Raw genomic sequence first — 18750 nt, 5'->3', positions numbered from 1 at the left:
CATTGTTTTAACTATACTGTAGGTTTAGTAGCTTATGTGGAATAGAATGGGAATTGAACTAGTCAATATGATATTGTTTTATGTAAAAGATACCACTCTAAGTTCCAAATATCAAAATAATAAACGTACTTTAGCATTATCACATAAGGAAAGTAAAATGGATTTCCATATTTTTTCTATTTCTTGTGTCTAAAAACTGTTTAAGCCCAAGAAGTTCTTTGGTAATATGTTAGTCTTCTCTATTAAGGAGAGCTGAAGTGCAACAGAATCTTGCTCCCTTTGCAAAGTCCTCCCAGCCTCAACAGGGAAACTATGCATGGGCTAGAAAGATAACCTGGCTCCCAGCTGCCTTAGCAAGTGCAGAGTCACTAGAGGAGAAAGTCAAAGCAGCTGTGTGAGTTGAGGATCTTCAAAATACACCTCCTCTAAAGGTCTGGCCACCTTTAGATCACTGCATACAGAATTTGGCCCTGCTTTTTCCAGATGCTGAACAAAAGCACAGGGGCACAGATTTAAAAAGCGTGATGGCTAGCCTTCCCTTGGTGATGGAACTCATAATGATTCTGAATGGAGGCAGCACAGCAGACAGAGATGGATTCAAGTTTCTCTCCTGGGCACCCTTGGAAAATTTAAACTCTCCAACTCTCGTTTTCTGCGTTTTTCTAGTGAAGATACACGTGGCCTAGAGCATGGCATTGTTGTAGTGTTTGAATTCCATGACTGACCATTCTTAATGTAAGGTTGATAATAATTGCTTGGCCTTTATTACCTTCACCTGTTACATCCACATGACATAGGTGGCACTGGGCTTTAGATCACACGCCTAGTTTGAGCTTCTTGTTCTGTCAGACCTCTAAAGGCAGGATTTCTTATTTCAGTGGTGACCTTGATCTTATTCTTGAACTAGGCTTTTTCCTAAAGCGTAACATGGGCTAATCATACTTACTGACCTTAGTCCACTCTGGCTGGTATAACAAAGTACATATCCTGAAAGGCTCATAAATAACAGAGATATACTGCTCACAGTTATGGAGGTTAGAAATCTGAGATTAGCATGTGGCAGGCTCAGGTTCTGGGGAGTGGACTCTTCTGAGCTGCAGATTACTTATTTCTCTTTGTGGCCTCAAGTGGCAGAAAGAGGGCAAGCGAGCTCTCTGGGGTTATAAATAATGGCACTAGTTCCATTCATGAAGGCCCCATTCTTGTGACCTAGTTACCCACCCAACCCCAAAGGCCCACCTCCTAATACCATCATCTGGGGAGTTAGGATTTCAACATGTGCATTTTTGAAGGATACAGATCAGGTATTTGGTCTATTGTGCTTATCTGATGGGTTTAGCACTCTGCTTAGTACAGTTAACCATCACAGCATTTGGGTGGTGACATTGACACTACCGTCATTATAAGGCAGTGCTGTTTTGGCACTCAGGCAAGCAGATGTAACTAGAAAGGGTAGAGGTTTCACTCCTCTTCAGAGAAACTTAGCCATGGCCCAGGTGGAGTTGGTCTTATCATTCCAGAAATCTCTTAGCATACTGGGAACTTGACATGATGCTTTTTCTCTATACAGTTGACATTATCAACTTGATATGCAGTTTTATAATTTGTCTTTGCAGTCATCTCCTAAATATTGATTTAAAAGTTCCTAAAACATTCATTTTAAAAATTATTGTAGAAATATCCAGTCATCACCTTAAGTGATAGCCTTAGCAAGCTCTCCTAGTAAGTGTCTTCTCTCAAATGCATTAGAGAGTACACTACTAAGTATCCCTGAACTTTGACGCGTGGCCCCGCCCCACCCGGGTGAAGGTGCCAGCCAGGCCAGCAGCCATGTAGCGGCACTTGCAAGGCCTGGTGCCCAGCTCCAGCGGTGAAGGCGCCTGAGCTTGGTGCCCTAGCGCGGCTACTGGCCAGCCTTGCTCTGCTGCCACGGGACCCCGCCCCCGGCCGCCCTCATTGGGCGCTCTGCCCGCCGGCCTCCTTCATTGGACGCTCCCGCCCCGCCCCCGCGTGGTGTCCAGCTTTCGCCCCGCCCCCTCTGTGAAGCCCTGCCCCTTTGTGGTCGTCCTGGAGACCCTCTGTTACCTATGTTTATGGTTCATAGAGCAGCGCGAAGCCGAAGGTGTAGCTGTGCAGTTCCGCCCTCTGCTGCCACTGCCACTGGGAAAGACTTCTTTGCCACTGCCGGGTCCGGCCCGGTCGGGCCAGGTCCTGCCTGGTCCTGCCTGGTCCGGCCGGGTCCGCAGCGAGCGGTCCTTCGCTATGGACACGGTATCAGCCACTGTAGCCGGGGTCTTCGTGTCCCCGGGCACCCCCGAGCTGCTGAAGCCCCTGTCGAAGCTGTACTCGGCCTTTGTAGACCTGCTACTGAAGGTGAGGCGGGGGAACCAGGGTTGGGCAAGGGCGCTGGTCGCCCGCCGGTGGGACGGTCCCTTCGGAAGGTACCCGACAGGCAGGAGCGTGGTGTGGACTGCAGAGGGGCGGGCTGTCCTGAGGGAGCGGCATGGTCTGAAGCCAGCCATCGCCTTGGGAGCCACGTTCATGCCCCACCTGTTTCCTTGCAAGGATTGTTTCCTGAGGGTGCAGCGAATTGAGACGCAGCCTCCTGGAGGAGTGATGCCTGATTTGTGGCGATCATTGTCATAGTGCTTTTGTTTGCAGACGCAAAAACCGATGGCTTCAATCATGTATTTACAATGTGGGGGTGTGTGTGTGTGAGTGTGTGTGTGTGCACGCATGTGCAGTAATAGAAAACAGCTCACCTAAGCGTGATCTGGGCCATGCGTGAGACACCGCGATGAAGAAGGGCTGTTGGCCAACTGGGAAATAGGCTCAACTCACTCCCTAAGTTTAGAGACTCCACATATGGGACAAGAACGTGAGCCTGATTGTATCCCCTTTCCGGAAGTTTCTACAGGGCACCTGGAAGTTGATTTAGACTATGGAGAGTAGATCGAGAGTGTCTGTGATGATCCTTTGTGATTGCTCCGCCAGTTCTGTTAACGTTTCCGTTATTTGTGCCCTTCCTTTTCAGCTGGTTGCAGTGTTACCTGAGAATCTCCAGCCCGGGCCTGGAGACTTTTATGGGCTCCCCTGGGAGCCTGTATTGCTCACTACCTGTGTTGGAATCCTTATGCTTGCGATTTTCTTGTGGAGGAATGTTTTTCCAGTGAGTGAATTAACTTGTTCTTTGACTTCTGAATATATTGAGGACTCTATTATCATTGGCCCTTTCAGTTATTAACATAAATCAGTGGTTATAATTCAAGTTAATTTTCTGAAATAATTTAATCTTGGTACTGGCAAAGACTTAAGAGCAAGCTAACCATATTCACTTGTTAGTAGAGTTGGTGACTCGGACAGCCATCCTGAAAAGCAGTTTAATAATTCTATATATCATAAGCCTTTAAAATGGGATACAAAACAGGATAAGAAATATAAATTGCTTTTATATGGTATAACAACATCAGTAAGTGATCTTAAAGAAATAAATTACATGTTAAGATTTTATACAAAGGTATTAGATGTAATATTTAATAGAGTAATAACTTGGTGAAACCTAAATGATCTATATTAGGGAATATCATGTTTCATCTTATTTATATCCACAGAAAAGAATATTAGGCTTCTGTATGTATTTCAAAGGCAGGGGGCAAAGAAGGTGTTCACGATTTAATGTGAAGTGGGAAAAGGGGAAACAGACCGTGAGGTACTGATGAACTGTGCTGTAGAAACATACAGGGCAAGAAATACAGTAAGATGGTAGAAACGTCCAGGCAAGATCAGGCAGAGTGGTGTGTGTATTCCTGCAGCCCTGGAGGAGAGGGAGGCTGAGACAGGAGAAGTGCAAGTTTGAGCCCAGCCTGGGCAACTTGGTCACTTACCAAGAGCCTGTCTCAAGAAAAATTGGAAGGCTGAGAATGTAGTTCATTGTGAAGGCCCTGTCCCAAGTACCACCAAAAACAACCCCAAAACAGCACCCTATGAAAGATTCCTATGAGGACTTCTGGAATCTCACTGAACAGCTTCTTGGATGAAAGCGCGCCTGGAAGGGTAAGCAGAGTGTTTGGGGGTGAAAAGGTGCTGTTTCCCCTGCTCCTCTCCTTTGGTTCCCCTGCAGCTGCTACCCAGCAGGGCTCTCAGGCTCAGCCCTGCAGCTTCACACCCTGCCCCTGGGTTCACTTCCTCCCACTCCCTGAGGTCACATGGCTCTGAGGGGACACTCCTGATCCTGGAGAGGACAGTCCCCCACCACCACGCCCCTCAGCTGGCCACTGCGCTCTGCTGTCCTATACTGTTTATAGCACTCGGAAGGAGAAGACAGAGTCTGTGTTACAGAGAAGTGCAGTGATCGCTGCTGTGGTATTTAATTAGTTACAGTTTAGGATGGATGACCCCAGAAGGCACCGGGAGGAAGAACTGGGTCTGTGCTCTTCCTGGAAGCCGTTAGCTGTCATTTCTCTGTGTTCTTCTGGTGTCTTCCCTTCTGCTTAGATTTATTACTGTTTTTGTGGTCTGTGGAAATCAGATGATGAGGTGTATTAGATTATTTCTTAATTGAGTCAAAATATCACTTGAAATAGGGTTTCTGAGATATCTTCCAGTGGGTGAGAGAGGCGTATCTTAGTGCAAAGGTTATGCTGGTAATCTCGCTCGCCAGTCTTCCATATGGTCACCCATTTCTAGACTGCATGCTTGCTTTTGGGATTGTCAAGTAATTTTGAGTAAGTAAATCAATAATGTGTGTATTGTAAAAACAAGCATTTCACTGTTGAAGCCAAATGCTCATCTCAGAAGCCTGGTGTTCACTTGGTCCTGGCACACAAGCCTGTGTGTAGCTGTGAAGTAAGACACGCTCCTTACTCTTCCTCTGTATCAGAGGCTATTTATAATACATTTTTAATTGTATGGGTTTATTCTGAACTAAAGTTACTAAATTTTCACTTGGTTATGATCCTGACTTGTGTTAGGAACTATGCATTCCTTTTAATCAAATGTTTGACATCAAATTTCTCTCTTTTTCTTCTAGGTAAAAGAGAGAATATACCAAGGTAAATCTCTTCCTGTTGGTGTTTGGGAGGACTTTTAGGCAGGCTAGGAGCGACAGTGACTTTGGTGTCTGATTTGACTCACTAACTGCTCCACATTTTACTGTTGCTACTAACCATGGTATAGTGGGGAGGGTGATGGTACCGGCTGAGCTAGGAGATGTGGGGGCAGGGGTGACTGCTTACTTGGAGCAGACAGAGCGTGGCTGGACCACACAGGTGTGGAGAGAGGACAGTGTGTTTGTGCTAGGGACACCTCGGCCCCTATAGGTTTATCGGCACAGGAGCTCGAGAGACAGCAGTGTAGATCTGTAGCCTAAAGTTTCTTCTTCTCGTAGCAAATGACATTCATTTGAAGTGATCCAACTTAATGTCATGTGACACCCTGTTGTCCTAGCAGCCCACTGTTGAGATTGTCTTGGGGCTTGGTGATCTCTGGGCTGAGGCAGCTTCTTCACATGGCAACCCCAGGGACTCTTTGTTCTTGGGCCAGCCATGCCCTGGCCCTGCAGGTGTGGTCGGTTTCCAGCTTCAATGGCTCCCAACATCTGAATAATTCGTACTTATGTCTGGGTCACTGGGGTGTAGTAGCAGCAGGCAAGCGGGGAAAGCTGCTTTTCCACCCCTTGAGAACTGGATATGTACGCTGGAGCCTTTGCCTTTGTGTCGGCCTCTGTGCCAGAGAAGAAACTCACTCAGCTTTCTGGAGATGACACACGGTTCCGTACTCACGGCCTCTGCTGTTCTGTGGTTCTCAGGCACTTGACCAGGGTCACCTAGAGTGTGGGGATGGGGAGCCACAGCCCAGGCTGTGAGGGCAGAGGCTGGAGAGCAGCAGGGTCTGAGATGAGGAAAGTGGTCAGGGTGCTGCCCCAGCTGCAGAGGGTGCTCAGAGTGCGAGTCTGGACCCACGCCGGCCAGCTCCCCCTAGACCATGTGGCATGCTGTCTTGGCAGGAGCTCACAAAATCTAAGGGTGCAGTTGTCATGAAAGTCAGTGTGTCAGTTCTGTTGGTGAATTGTTTTTCTTTACAGTGTTTCATGAGCATTAGTTTAGTTTTGTGGAAGTCAAGACAACAGTGTTAGAAACGGCACAGGAAGACACAGCCACACTTGTTCTCTTTGTAGGTGGGGAAAATAAGAAGGCTCACATGCACCAGCTGATGGATGTCTCCCGGGTGAGTCCCTTCACAGAGCCCCCCCCCCCCCCCGGGGCCCTTGAGTCCTGACTGAGCCTTACTTTCAAGCCTGTGCCTCTCCCTCACAATTTTCAGACACATCCCACAATATCCGTATTTCAGAAAGATCTCCAACTCCTGCAGTTGAAGCTGAGAGCCTCCCTGTCTGCCAAATGTGATCTGGAAGGTAGGTCCCTGACCGCATGGTGGTCAGGCTGAGTGCCGGCATGAATGAGACAGGGATGCTGGGAGCCTGGTTCTGTGTCTTTGGCGGTGCCCTTGGTGACGTGTCTCACCTCCCAGACCAGATCGTGAAGCTAGGTGAGGACTGCGGCAAGCTGCAGGCAGACAAGGCCCGGCTGGAGGAGGAGTTTAGCATGCTCCAGCAGAAGGTGGAGGTCCTGAAGGAGCTGTCCCATCAGAAGGAGCTGGAGCTGCAGAAGTGAGTCCCAGAGATTTTGCCCAGTGTCTCATGCTGGCCATTCCTGTCACTTCTGATTGCCTAGCAGCTTCGATGTGCAGTGATCATAGAGGAAACTTGGGGCCCAGGGTGCTGCTGGTTTCCTGTGATGGCGACCTGAGGCTGTTCCTGCCTGTCCGCCGTCACCATCATCCAGCTAGCAGTTGGGCCCAGTGTCCCTGCCTCTGTAGCCTCAGCTCCACTGCTTGTTTCTTAAAGCCTAGGGATTTGTCGAGGACTCAGTTCAGCATCTTTGGCATTGTCCTCAATGTGTGGGTTGAAGGAGGGCAGCACTGGCCTCTGGGGCCCACATTTCGCTTTCTGGCTGAGGCCACAGACTCCCATCCACCCATTCGGCCTATCTTGTGTGCTTATCATGGCCTAGGTCTAGAGGAACAGCTCTTCCCTGACAGCATGGGGGAAGGGGGGGGAGGTGGACTCCGCCTATTGCTTTCCCAGCAGCTCTGCTGGACAATCCTGGCTTCCCTTGGGGTACACTCATCTCCCACACAGGCAGCTAGAGCCTGGCGCATGCTGTGCTCTTAGCTTGTTCTGTTTGCCGATTAGACAATTACAAGGAGAGGTGAGAGAATATAAGAACACAAGCAAATGGCCCAGAGCCTGGAGCTTGACTGCCCTCCTGAAACCCTGTGCCTGCTGCTGGGTGGGGAAGTGGCCTGTGGGCCGAGTTCAGCCCTGGCAGCTGCCTTTCTCCTAGGATATTGAGTCAGGCGGAATGTGCACAGCAGCAGTGAGAGCAGGCGCTGATGGCTGTGGATGAGAAGGTGGTGCCGGCCACAGAGGAGGTGAAAATCTACAAGTGAGTGTGGCGTCCGAGACAGAGGAACTGGGCTGAGTTGCTTTGTTACATAGAAGAGATGGGCACAGAAGCACATGAGAAGCCCAAGAATGGAATGTATTTAACTCACACGGGGAGGGGTTCTACATTAACAGACTGAAGCTTGTTAACAGCGAAGCTCCTTTGCAGATGTGTCCTGTGCCCATCTTTAGGAAATCGGCCTGCTTCTGTCACACGTCTACACCCACCAGAGTCTCAGTGCTCCGACAGACCGGGGGCAGCATTTTGAGTCATTTCTTGTGGCTATAATTTGAGGGGAAAACTTTTTTTTTTTTTTTATCAGTACCGGGGATCAAACTTAGGACCGCCTGCTTGCAAGGCAGGTGCTTATGCCTCTGAGCTAAATCCCCAGCCCCTGAGGGAAAAACCTTTATGGGGAAGGCAACCTTAGCCAGATTATTTTGAGAATGTAATTCAAGGACAGTTAAGGAAATTGACAAGTTGTCAACTCATAATCTCTAGGCATTAAATGAAAAATCAGGAAACTGAGGTTCACACTGCACTCATCATGTTATGAAATGTTTCTGTATGATGAAGTCTTTAAAGGTCAGACATGGTCAGAGTGTTTCAGAATTTATTTGATTCTAACTGCTAAGTATTATTTTTAGGCGGCGAATCGGTGAAGTGGAAGCAGAATTAGAGAAAATGGAGCGCTCATTTAAAAACCAGGCAAGGAATAGAGTGCGCTGTGGTGACAGCATCCGTTAATCCCCCACACAGGAGTCATGGAGGGCTGCAGCCCCGGTGACTGGTCCCTCAACCTGCGTCTTGCCCTGTTCTCTTGCAGCTTGCTACGGAGAAGAAAAAAGCCCATGAGAACTGGGTAAGAGCCTCCTCCTCCTCGCCTCGCCTTGCCTAGCCCTCTCCAGCTTCACTCAGCCACTGTGCTGAGCTGGCCTCTCTGTCTCCACAGCTCAAAGCCTGAAATGCAGAGCGCCTGGTGGCAGATGAGAAGCGGCAGGCCACCAACCTGCGGCAGAGGTTAGTAGCGCGTGGCGCGATGCGATGCATGGCGCCCATGTTTTAGCCCACTCAGGGTGGCTATGGTCACCCCCAGCCCTACTGTGTCTGTGTGCAGGCTGGTGGAAATTACCCAGAAGCTGGATATGCTTAAAGAGGAGCCTGGGATCATCAAGCGGATGCCGGACTGTCCTGGAGTGCAGAACGCGCCCCACAGAGGTGGGCACTCTGTCCTTCTGAGTGGGACTCGGGGAACTTAGCTACTGCAGAGAACGGGTAACCAGCGCATGTGTTGTCTCCTCAGGTCCCCTGAGCCAGAAGGGCTCCTTTGGCCAGTCCCCTGTGAGTGGCGGTGAGTGCTCCCTGCCCCCAGGCGCAGAGCCTCCTGGATGGCCGCCCTCTGGGAACCTGAACTTTGCATGCTGTGACATTCCCAGAGCCGACTTCGGTGAGCCTCTCCGGGGGCTCAAGTCCCGGACTCCGGGACACCATGCTGCCTTGCCCCGGGCATGGTTCCCTGAGCTCTGGTACAGAGCCCGGGCACTCCTGGCTCGGGTTTCCACTTAGCCCTGGGCCCTGTGCAGGCCCACCTCCGTTGCAGTGCAGGAGCAGGGTCCTGGGAACAGTCGCCCACCCAGTCACTCCCAACCCTCTCTGGCTGTGGCATGGCAGAGGCTGCAGTGTCGCCCTCTCCCTCTCTGCACAGTGTTCAATGAGTGGGCGCACTTTCCTCACCACTCACCTCCGGGCCACCAGGGACGGCTCCTGAGCTAGGCAGGTCCGCATGTTACTGGTTCTGTGTGCTGCTCCCAAAGCATGTGGCTGCTGTGTGCGGGCTCAGTCTTCTGCGGCCCTGTCTTCCTCCTCCACAGCCTGAGACCTAAAGCAGCCTCCGCCTCTGGCTTGGGCTGCCACAGCGCAGCTTTCCCAGCTCCCCAGGTCCACGAAGTGCTGACCAGGTGGAGCCCGCGCAGGCTCAGAGGCCTCCTTCGACCCCCCCCCACCTCCACCCCCACCCCCACTTGATGCCCACTCAGTGAGCCTGGTACCTCTGGCTCCAGGCGAGGGCTCCCTGGCCTCTTGCCTCCCACAGGCCTTGCAGCTGCCTATCAGAGGCAGCCATGCCTCTGCTCCCTACAGGGACAGTCCGAGGGGCTCTGCAGTATTCCCCAGGGCACTTCCGAGGGTGTGCCTGTGGCCTCTTCCGGTCCTTGTCCTGGGAAAGTCCTCTGAGTGCCTTCTCTGCCTCCAGATCCCGGCCCTGGCCCCGTGGCCAACAGCAGCTCCCGCGACTCCTCCCCAGCGAAGGACATGGACAACGCCAAGGTGAGCCTGGAGCCTGTGCCTGGGCCCGAGCTGCTCCATGTGCCTTCGGTTTCCACTCTGTTCTCCAGCTGGCCTGGGCGTGACGACCCTGCTGACTAGGTCACCATCTGACTGGGCCTTCACTAAGGCTCGCGCCACATGCTGAGTGCTGGAGCACAGCACACCTCACGCCCCTGCCTTGAGTGTTTGGTCAAGCTGGACTTGACCTCACAGTACCCAGAGCCCACCTGCAGTTCCCTAGCAGTCCTCCCACCTCAGCCTCCCGAGTGCGGGATGACAGGTGTGCATCGCCATACTCACGTGCGCTTGATTTTTGGGAGCAGCTGTTGGGGTCCTCAGGGTCTGTGTTAGGCAGACCCCTTGCAATGATGGGGATGAGGTGGGCGTGGGCTCTTGTGGGAGTGGGAAGCCGGTTCCAGGGCCCCTTGAATCCGACCCAGGGTGGCGCAGGCTGCTGTGCCTCCTGGGTCCTGAGGCTGCTGCCTCGGCAGCCTTCGCACCGCATGGGGCCGCCTGCAATGGTCAGAGCTCCATGGACTGCTTTCCAAGCAGCCCAGGCCCAGGCGCCTCCGCCAGCCCCTCCCTGTGCAGTGTCAACTGGCCAAGGCAGCTTCCTGTTCTCCCCAGCTACCCTGGGACCCTGGGAGCCCTTGTGTCACCCCTATCATGCCCAGGGCCACGCTCATGCTGGCAAGAGTGCAGCGAGCTGGCGCAGCGCCCCGCTGGCACCTCTGGAGCTCATCTCCGCACACGAGTGGGGACAGCGTGGTGACCATGCTCGCTGCGTGGCGCGCTGCTCAAGAGGAGCCGGCAGGGTCCGGGGATCCCTTGACTCCTCTAGGGACGGGCACCCGGTGTCACTGCCGAGCTCGAAACTGGGCCTGCTTCTGTTCGCAGGTGAGCATGGCCGTGAAGGGGCCCCCAGCCCATCCAGGGCCCCCGTTCCTGGGAGGCCCCATGCCACCCCACGTGGGCTATGGGTCGCCGCCGCCACCACTGCTCTGCAGGCCCTTCGGGCCTCGGCCGATGCCTCCTAGGCCACCGCCACCATTTGGTACGGTAGGACACTTGGGCCGGCACCACCGCCTACCCTGTCCTCTCGCCTACCCTGTCCTCTCTCCTCTCCTGTCCTGATCGGCAGCTGCAGCCGGCCAGACTTGAAGCATGAGGCCCAGCACTCTGAGCCCAGTGCAGCCTCCACAGCTGCTTGGACCAGAAGGGCCCTTCTGGCAGAGCCCAAGTGCCAGTCTCACCGGGGTGGTCACCCGGGACGCCACAGGCAGCTGGCACTGGGAGAAGGGAGGGTCAGGCTGTGGTTGAGCCGCACTGAGCCTCAGTTTTCCTTATCTGTGAAGTCCAGTGCATCACTCGACTTCCTGGTGCAGGGGAAGGGAAACCCTTTCAGCAGACCTGGGCTGCTGCTCAGGATGTGTCTGCATGTCCCTCTTGCTTTCCAGTTGCACGCATGGGCCCACCACTGGGCTTAAGAGACTATGCGCCCGGCATGCTGCCCGGACGCCACGACCTGCTGCTACATCCCCGCGAGTTCTTGCCGGGACCTGTGCCATTCAGGCCTCCAGGCCCGCTCGGCGCCCGAGCGTATTTCATTTCGGATCTGCGAATGCCACCACCACGTGCCGGGCACCAGCACTACACACCATCGCCTGCCAGGCCCCAGGACTACCCACCACCACATGCTGGGCCCCAGGACAACTCACCACCGCCTGCCGGGTCCCGGGACTACCGACCACCGCCTGCCGGGCCCAAGGACTTCCCACCGCCGCCTGCCAGGCCCCAGGACTACCCAGCACCACGTGCTGGGCCCATGGACTATCCTCCGCCGCCTGCCAGGCCCCATGACTATGCACCGCCGCCTGCCGGGCCCCAGGACTATCCTCCGCCGCCTGCCAGGGCCCAGGACTACCCACCACCACGTGCCGGGCCTCAGGACTATGCACTGCTGCCTGCCAGGTCCCAGGAGTACCAACTGCCACGAGTTGGGCCCCAGGGCAACCCACAACCCCGTGCCGGGCCCCAAGAATACCCACCACTACGTGCCAGGCCCCAGGACTACTCACCACCACATGCCTGGCCCCAGGACTATCGAGCAACACGTGCTGGGCCCCAAGACTACTGACCACCACGTGCCTGGCCCCAGGACTACCCATCACCACCAGCTGGGCTGCAGGAATGCCAACCACCATGTGCCGGGCCCCAGGACTACCTGCCGCCTCCTACGAGGCCCCAACATTAACCACCGCCACCTGCCGGGCCCCAGGACTACCCACCACCGCCTGCTGGGCCCCAAACTACCCACCAACACCTGCCTGGCCCCAGGACTGCCCACCGCCACCTGCTGGGCCCCAGGACGACCCACTACCACCTGCTGGGCCCAAGGGTTACCCACGACCATCTGCCGGGCCCAAGACAACCCACCGCCATCTGCCGGGGCTGAAGATTAGCCACCACCGCCTGCCAGGCCCTAGGACTAGCCACAGCCACCTGCTGGGCCCCAACTGTCCAAAACTGCCTGCCCGGCCACAGGACTACCCACCACCGCACGCCAGGCCCCAGGAATACCCACCGCCATCTGCCGGGCTCCAGGACTACCCACTGCTGCATGCTGGGCCCCAGCACTACCCACCGCCAACTGCCGGGCCCCAGGACTACCCACCCCCGACTGCCGGAACCCAAGTTACCTCCGCCACCTGCCGGGCCCCAGTATTAGTCACCACCACGTGCCGGGCCCAATGACTACCCACTGCTGCGTGCCAGGACCAGGACTAGGCAGAACCACGTGCCAGGCCCTAGGACTACCCACCGCCCCCTACCAAGCCCCAGGACTACCCTCCACTGCTTCCCGGGGCCCAGCACAACCTACCACCACCTGCCGAGGCTGAAGACTACCCACCACCACCTGCTGGGATGCAGGATAACCCACCTCCGCCTGCCGGGGCCTAGGACTGCCCACCATCGATGCTGGGCCCCAAGACTGCCCACCACTGCCTGCCGGGCCCCAGGACTACCCACCGCTGCCTGCCAGTTCCCATGCCACCCACCACCATGTTCCGGGCCCCAGGACTACCCATTATCACCTGCTGGGCCCCAGGACTACCCATTACCGCCTGCCGGGACCCAGGACTACCCACTGCCGCCTGCCGGGACCAGGACAACACAGATCCATGTACCAGGCCCCAGGACTACCTGCCGCCCCCTGCCAAGCCCCAGGACTACCCTCCACCCCCTCCCGGGGCCCAGCACAACCCACCAACACCTGCCGGGGCCGAATGGCTAGTCCTGGGGCCCTGCACGTGGCGGTCGGTAGTCCTGGGGCCTGGAAAGCGACAGTTGGTAGTCCTTCGGTCCGGCAGGTGACAGTGGTTAATCCTGGGCCCCGGCAGGCGGCTGTGGATAGTCCTGGGGTCTGGCACATGGTGGTGGCTAGTCTAGGGCCTGGCAGGCGGTGGTGGCTAGTCTTCGGCCCCGGCAGGTGTTGGTGGGTTGTGCTGGGCCCCGGGAGGCGGTGGAGGGTAGTCCTGGGGCTTGGCAGGGGGCGGCAGGTAGTCCTGGGGCCTGGCACATGGATCTGTGTTGTCCTGGTCCCGGCAGGCGGCAGTGGGTAGTCCTGGGTCCCGGCAGGCGGTAATGGGTAGTCCTGGGGCCCAGCAGGTGATAATGGGTAGTCCTGGGGCCCGGAACGTGGTGGTGGGTGGCATGGGAACTGGCAGGCAGCGGTGGGTAGTCCTGGGGCCCGGCAGGCAGTGGTGGGCAGTCTTGGGGCCCAGCATCGATGGTGGGCAGTCCTAGGCCCCGGCAGGCGGAGGTGGGTTATCCTGCATCCCGGCAGGTGGTGGTGGGTAGTCTTCGGCCTCGGCAGGTGGTGGTAGGTTGTGCTGGGCCCCGGGAAGCAGTGGAGGGTAGTCCTGGGGCTTGGTAGGGGGCGGTGGGTAGTCCTAGGGCCTGGCACGTGGTTCTGCCTAGTCCTGGTCCTGGCACGCAGCAGTGGGTAGTCATTGGGCCCGGCACGTGGTGGTGACTAATACTGGGGCCCGGCAGGTGGCGGAGGTAACTTGGGTTCCGGCAGTCGGGGGTGGGTAGTCCTGGGGCCCGGCAGTTGGCGGTGGGTAGTGCTGGGGCCCAGCATGCAGCAGTGGGTAGTCCTGGGGCCCGGCAGATGGCGGTGGGTATTCCTGGGGCCTGGCGTGCGGTGGTGGGTAGTCCTGTGGCCGGGCAGGCAGTTTTGGACAGTTGGGGCCCAGCAGGTGGCTGTGGCTAGTCCTAGGGACACTGGAGGGCTTGATGAGGCTGGAAGAAGGCAGGGACTGGGCCAGAGTCTGGTTGGGAACACAGAGCCATCAAGCCCTCCAGTGTCCTCCAGCCTCCTGGACCTGCAGACCCAGGTCCGTCCACTCACACCACCTCTAGAGGTTTGTAGCCTTGCCTCTTCTCCTGCCTGCTCCATTTGGCTCACTGTCCTGCAGGAGAGGCTATTTTGCAAACAAGCATGTGCCTGGACCCCAGAGCCAGACTACCTGATTCCTGCTTCTCCTGTCTTGGCAAGGTAACTTACCCTATTTGAGCCTCAGTTTCCTTATACGGGATAATAATAATGCTGACCTCATTGTATTATCATGAAATTTAAATGATATTGCACAAAATGTGACCCTAACTGGCTTCAGTCAGTGTTGTGTAAGGACTTGTTATTATTATTATCCCTGGGCCTCTCTGCTCATGGCTTCTCCTTTCTACAGCACATCCCTCCATCACATGCCTCTTGTCCACAGGGGCCTCCAGGTTCTCTCCTCAGCTTTCTCTCTCACTTTACCCACTTCATGGAAATTTTCTTTCACTTTTTATTGTTTACATAAGCAGTAAATGATAAAGTCACACAGATCAGTAAGGACCATTTTTAAAACCAGGATCTCTGCTGCCTGTGTACCTGTTCTTGACCACAGCTTTGGATGCAATCTAAGTACATGTTCAGAGGGTTTTGAGCACAGGGTTATTCAGAGAAGAAAAAAGATTCCAGTACTGAGGAAGCATGGAGATGGTTTTGATGAATACAAATAGCAGATTCAAACCATTTTGAATACAAACAATGAGCTACAAACAGTAAAATAGTATTCTAAGACATCCTAGTGCAAGTTAGCTTTCCAAATATTACTAGTTGTCCTCTGAGCTTGCCTCTTCTGTCAGTGCCTATGGCCAGAATCTTCACCTCCTGTCACGCTCATGGCAAATGTAACACCTCCTTGATGAAATTCAATTCCCTCTCTGGAAGGGATCCCCTTGTTTTCACCCATCTGACTCCATCACTCCAAGTCCTTAGTCTCTGAATCCCAACCCCCTTGCCCCATCCCAACATTCAATTTATTTCCAGCCCTTCTTGTCCTTTGTTTGACCTCACTCAGATACACCCCATCCCTGCTTTCTGGTATCACTGCCATTGGGGCCACCCCTGCTTCAGGGCAGATGTCCCTTTGCTCAGTGATGTGCTTCTCAACAGGCACAGCTTCCAACCTTCCATCACTCAACTTATTTTTCAGCTTTGCAGTGGAACAGAAGCATATGTGTACAACCATCCTGCTTTTCACTTTTAGGATAATATACAATAAATTTTATTATAAAATAGGAATCATTTTGGATACTTTGTATCAAGTAGCCTAGTGGAAGTGTTCTTAAGCATGTTTAAGGTGGACTCATTGAGCTATGATACTTGGTGGGATATTAAATGTATTTTTGACCTATGATATTTCCAACTTACCAAGGCTTATCAGGACATAAGACCATTGTAAATCAAGGAGCATCTGTTTGAGAATGAGAGGTGGCCTAGCCTTGGCTCCTGGGCAGTACGTTCAGCATCCTGTTAGCTCCAACACAGAGGGACAACCCACCCCAAGTCCTGAGATGAGGACCACTACACACACATTTCCAAGCAACCTCTGCTTGAGGTGAGGACCAAACAGAATCATGCAGTCACCTCCAAATCAAATTCATCCCTCACCTGTCCACACAAAGTTTCTCAAATACAGATTACTCAAACTTCTGCAAGGACCCACCCCTCCCACCTCCTTCCCTGCCTCTTTTATGGCCTTTCCTTTTGCTTTTCACTCCACCCAGCTCCTCAGACTGTCTCCCAACCCTTCCATCCCTGGCCTCGACTCTCTCTGCCCATCTTAATCGATGTGTGCTGCAGAGCTGCATATCCTCCAGGCCTGCTTTGGCCTTCCACACTGGCCATTCTGCCCCCCAGCCTGCCTTAACAACTGACAACAGTTCCATCAAGTTTTCTACTTCTTTGGGCCACCTGATTCCCTGAACTGGATTTTCAGCTTGTTGAAGACCAAGGCCGCTCTTGTTGTAACCCCCAGGGCTTGGAGAAATAAAAAACAGCAAAACTCTAGGGTCAGCCTCAAAGTTCTTGACCAGAACCTAACCACTTGCCTCATGCTCACTGCTGATCTGTGATGGGGCCACTCAGAAAAACTGTGACAGGCAGAACGACACTAGAGCCTGGGGAAACTTCTGTTCCTTAGTAGTTTTCAATTAATGAGAATATAAGGGGTAAAGGTACAAGAAAGTGACAAGCTGATCACCTGAAAAATAACCCCATCTTTGTCACCCTGAATTGTTGCCATACTAGAGTTTGGTGATGAAACTGACCTGCCTGTGTCCCCTCCATAAGCCCTCCATCAGCTCACACTCATCACAGAAGCACCCTGTGGTAAAGCCAGGAGGCGATGCCACTGTCTTTTACCTTCTTCCATTTGGTGGATATCAGGACTGTCTTTCAAGTCTTCGTTCATCCAGGGCTGAATTTGGGGTTCCTCTTTCTTTTTCTCTGGGCTTCTATCAGCAGCTTTAAAGAGCCACACGATCAAAATGCAGACAATTGCTACCAGGACTGGAGTCAGGGAAAACAGTTGGAAGAGTGTCTGATCCTTATCCAGAGGAACCCCACCTCACACGCTGGCATTTCAGCAGAGACAGGAGCAGGGAATGCTGGGAGTAGAAGAACACAGAGGTGTGCAGGAAAAGAGCAAAGTTCAGAGCTCTCAGACTCCATGATGACCTTGCAAAGGAGCAAAGATCACAGTCACTTGCCTGCATGATGTGTGTGTGTGGCTTTGGTCATGCACCAACACACTCACTTTTTAAAACTGTGTACTCAACCAACATAGTCTTAAGCAGAGATCAGTAGGAGCTATGTGAACACTATAATTCTCTTAAGTTTTGGTAGCAATTGTAAAAAGTATTTCATCTTCCTGTATAATTTTTCTCTGGGAGTGTCTTCAATTTAGGAATTTCCTGAAGAATCTAATTTTACAAGAAAACAAGGGAAAGTTTTGGGGGAGCCAACTCAGATCTTGTGAAAGAAAAGTTCCAAGACAGAGGGCTGGCAATCTGCATTTTAAATAATACATATGAGAGGCATTGTTCTTTTTTTATTTAAAGAAAAAAAAGAAAGGAAATTAAAAAACAAAGCAGTAAAATGGTACAAATAATACAGAATTTCAAGAAAAAAATACAGTAAGAGATCACTAGTTAATAGGTTACATATTGGCATCTTAGAAACAGTTGTCCAAATTATAAAATTAAAGCATATAAAGTATACATTAATACAATGAGATTGCAGACAGTGCCGTTCAGTGATCCAACAAAAGCTCAGTAATATGGTTTTCCATCCTACACACTCAAACATACATGCATACATGCAGTCCCTTAGATCACCTTCCTTTCCTCTCTTTTTAACAACAATTACACTTTTTGGTTTTTTTACTCCACAGATCTTATTACTTTTTTTGAAAAGAATAAAACCTAACATGACTAAATGAAACAAAGTCCATTAGAACAGAAGGGTGGGCATAGTACATGATGCAAAAATAGAATATCAGGTGATCAAAATGGGTACCATTGGGCCTCTTGCTATTTTTAAAAAGAGTTGCCTATATCATCAGGTATAATAGAATTGATCAAAACAGTACAGAACAACACCAATAAAACCTACACTGGAGACCTTACAGGACTTCAAAAAAGATAATAGTAAACCATAATGGGCATCATAGTGAATCTTATTGACTTCAGAGTGGTTGCCTATACCCTCAAACTTGATACTATCAAACAAAATAGAATATAGTAAAATCTGACAGAACAAGATGGGGAGAGCAATACTGGGGTTCATATCAGGTTAATAGGAAAACAAAAAAGTTACTATAATATATCCTACTATTTTTTAATTTAGTTTTCCCTTAATTGAAAAAAAGTAAGAAAAAAATAGATTAATTTAAAAAAGGGTGGAGATTGAGATAAAAGACGACATTGTATTAGAACAACACAGGTCTGAACTGAACAATTTTTAAGCATCATTTTGTTTCACCCCCAGATAATCTAACATCATAGTAGTCACCATAGTGCCTCCTTCCTTGTATTATTTGAGTATAACTTCATATAGTATAGCATCAAGCATATCAAGACAGTCTGAAGCTATTCAAGAAAGAACAAGTTACAGGGTATTTAGAATCAGTTAACAGAAAATGAACAACAATTTCTATATTATCTCTTTGCCTATAAAAATTTTTGTTTAAACTATCGCATATAGTAAAATATAGTAAGATACCACATGTTAAAACTAGTGGAAACAGGTGTACAACAGCTTGATGGGACTTCAAAACAAGATGATATTAAATCAGCACTAACTTTTATGATGTGCTGTTTTCTTCAGAATAGCTATTCATACTATCACCAATATTAAAATTGAACAACCCAGGTTAAAACCATTGCAATTAATGAGTGATAACATATGTGAATTCAAACCAACATGATTGAGAATCATGATTACCACATACTTTTATGTATTCTTATCATTTCTTACACTAGGGAAACTATTCGGTATCTATACATGTGAGTTTGATTTATTTCA

The 18750-nt window shown here is 51.8% G+C and overlaps 2 protein-coding genes and 1 pseudogene across 5 annotated transcripts; 2 read left to right on the top strand and 1 right to left on the bottom strand.

Moving 5' to 3' along the window:
* The first annotated feature begins 1900 nt into the window (after positions 1-1900).
* On the top strand, positions 1901-9852 carry LOC100716894 (transport and Golgi organization protein 1 homolog). 4 transcript variants are annotated; one of them, XR_010045106.1, is made up of 13 exons: positions 1901-2373; positions 3035-3169; positions 5030-5051; positions 6176-6225; positions 6322-6412; positions 6529-6667; positions 7404-7505; positions 8153-8213; positions 8332-8367; positions 8458-8525; positions 8623-8723; positions 8809-8952; positions 9757-9852. XR_010045106.1 is itself a non-coding variant. In XM_063241843.1 (7 exons), the coding sequence occupies exons 1-7, from the start codon at positions 2263-2265 to the stop codon at positions 7438-7440; spliced, it is 585 nt and encodes a 194-aa protein (XP_063097913.1). In that variant the 5' UTR covers positions 1902-2262; the 3' UTR covers positions 7441-8041. The 4 variants fall into 4 exon arrangements, 2 of the variants coding, with proteins under 2 accessions (XP_063097913.1, XP_063097914.1); XR_010045105.1 differs by lacking the exon at positions 8153-8213 and having other exon boundaries at positions 8265-8367; XM_063241843.1 differs by lacking the exons at positions 8153-8213; positions 8332-8367; positions 8458-8525; ... (1 more) ...; positions 8809-8952; positions 9757-9852 and having other exon boundaries at positions 1902-2373; positions 7404-8041.
* Positions 9853-10496: 644 nt separating this feature from the next.
* Positions 10497-11967, top strand: LOC134474314 (proline-rich protein HaeIII subfamily 1-like). The gene is made up of 2 exons (XM_063241842.1): positions 10497-10884; positions 11288-11967. The coding sequence occupies exons 1-2, from the start codon at positions 10497-10499 to the stop codon at positions 11965-11967; spliced, it is 1068 nt and encodes a 355-aa protein (XP_063097912.1).
* Positions 11968-13300: 1333 nt separating this feature from the next.
* Positions 13301-18750, bottom strand: part of LOC100716617 (pre-rRNA-processing protein TSR1 homolog) — a 31060-nt pseudogene continuing 25610 nt past the window's right edge.

This window comes from Cavia porcellus, unplaced genomic scaffold (assembly GCF_034190915.1).
Source record: "Cavia porcellus strain 051 isolate PalLab524CR breed Dunkin Hartley unplaced genomic scaffold, mCavPor4.1 scaffold_32, whole genome shotgun sequence".
NCBI classification, from domain to species: Eukaryota; Metazoa; Chordata; class Mammalia; order Rodentia; family Caviidae; genus Cavia; species Cavia porcellus.
Note: the sequence above shows the minus strand (reverse complement) of the source record. Positions and strands in the feature narration are given on the sequence as shown.

Coding starts and splice junctions, on each gene's coding strand:
- LOC134474314 (XM_063241842.1), top strand. CDS start 10,497: ATGCCCAGGGCCACGCTCATGCTGGCAAGAGTGCAGCGAGCTGGCGCA. Junction 10,885..11,287: donor TAGGCCACCGCCACCATTTG/GTACGGTAGGAC, acceptor CTTGCTTTCCAG/TTGCACGCATGGGCCCACCA.
- LOC100716894 (XM_063241843.1), top strand. CDS start 2,263: ATGGACACGGTATCAGCCACTGTAGCCGGGGTCTTCGTGTCCCCGGGC. Junction 3,170..5,029: donor TGTGGAGGAATGTTTTTCCA/GTGAGTGAATTA, acceptor TTTTTCTTCTAG/GTAAAAGAGAGAATATACCA. Junction 5,052..6,175: donor AAAAGAGAGAATATACCAAG/GTAAATCTCTTC, acceptor TTCTCTTTGTAG/GTGGGGAAAATAAGAAGGCT.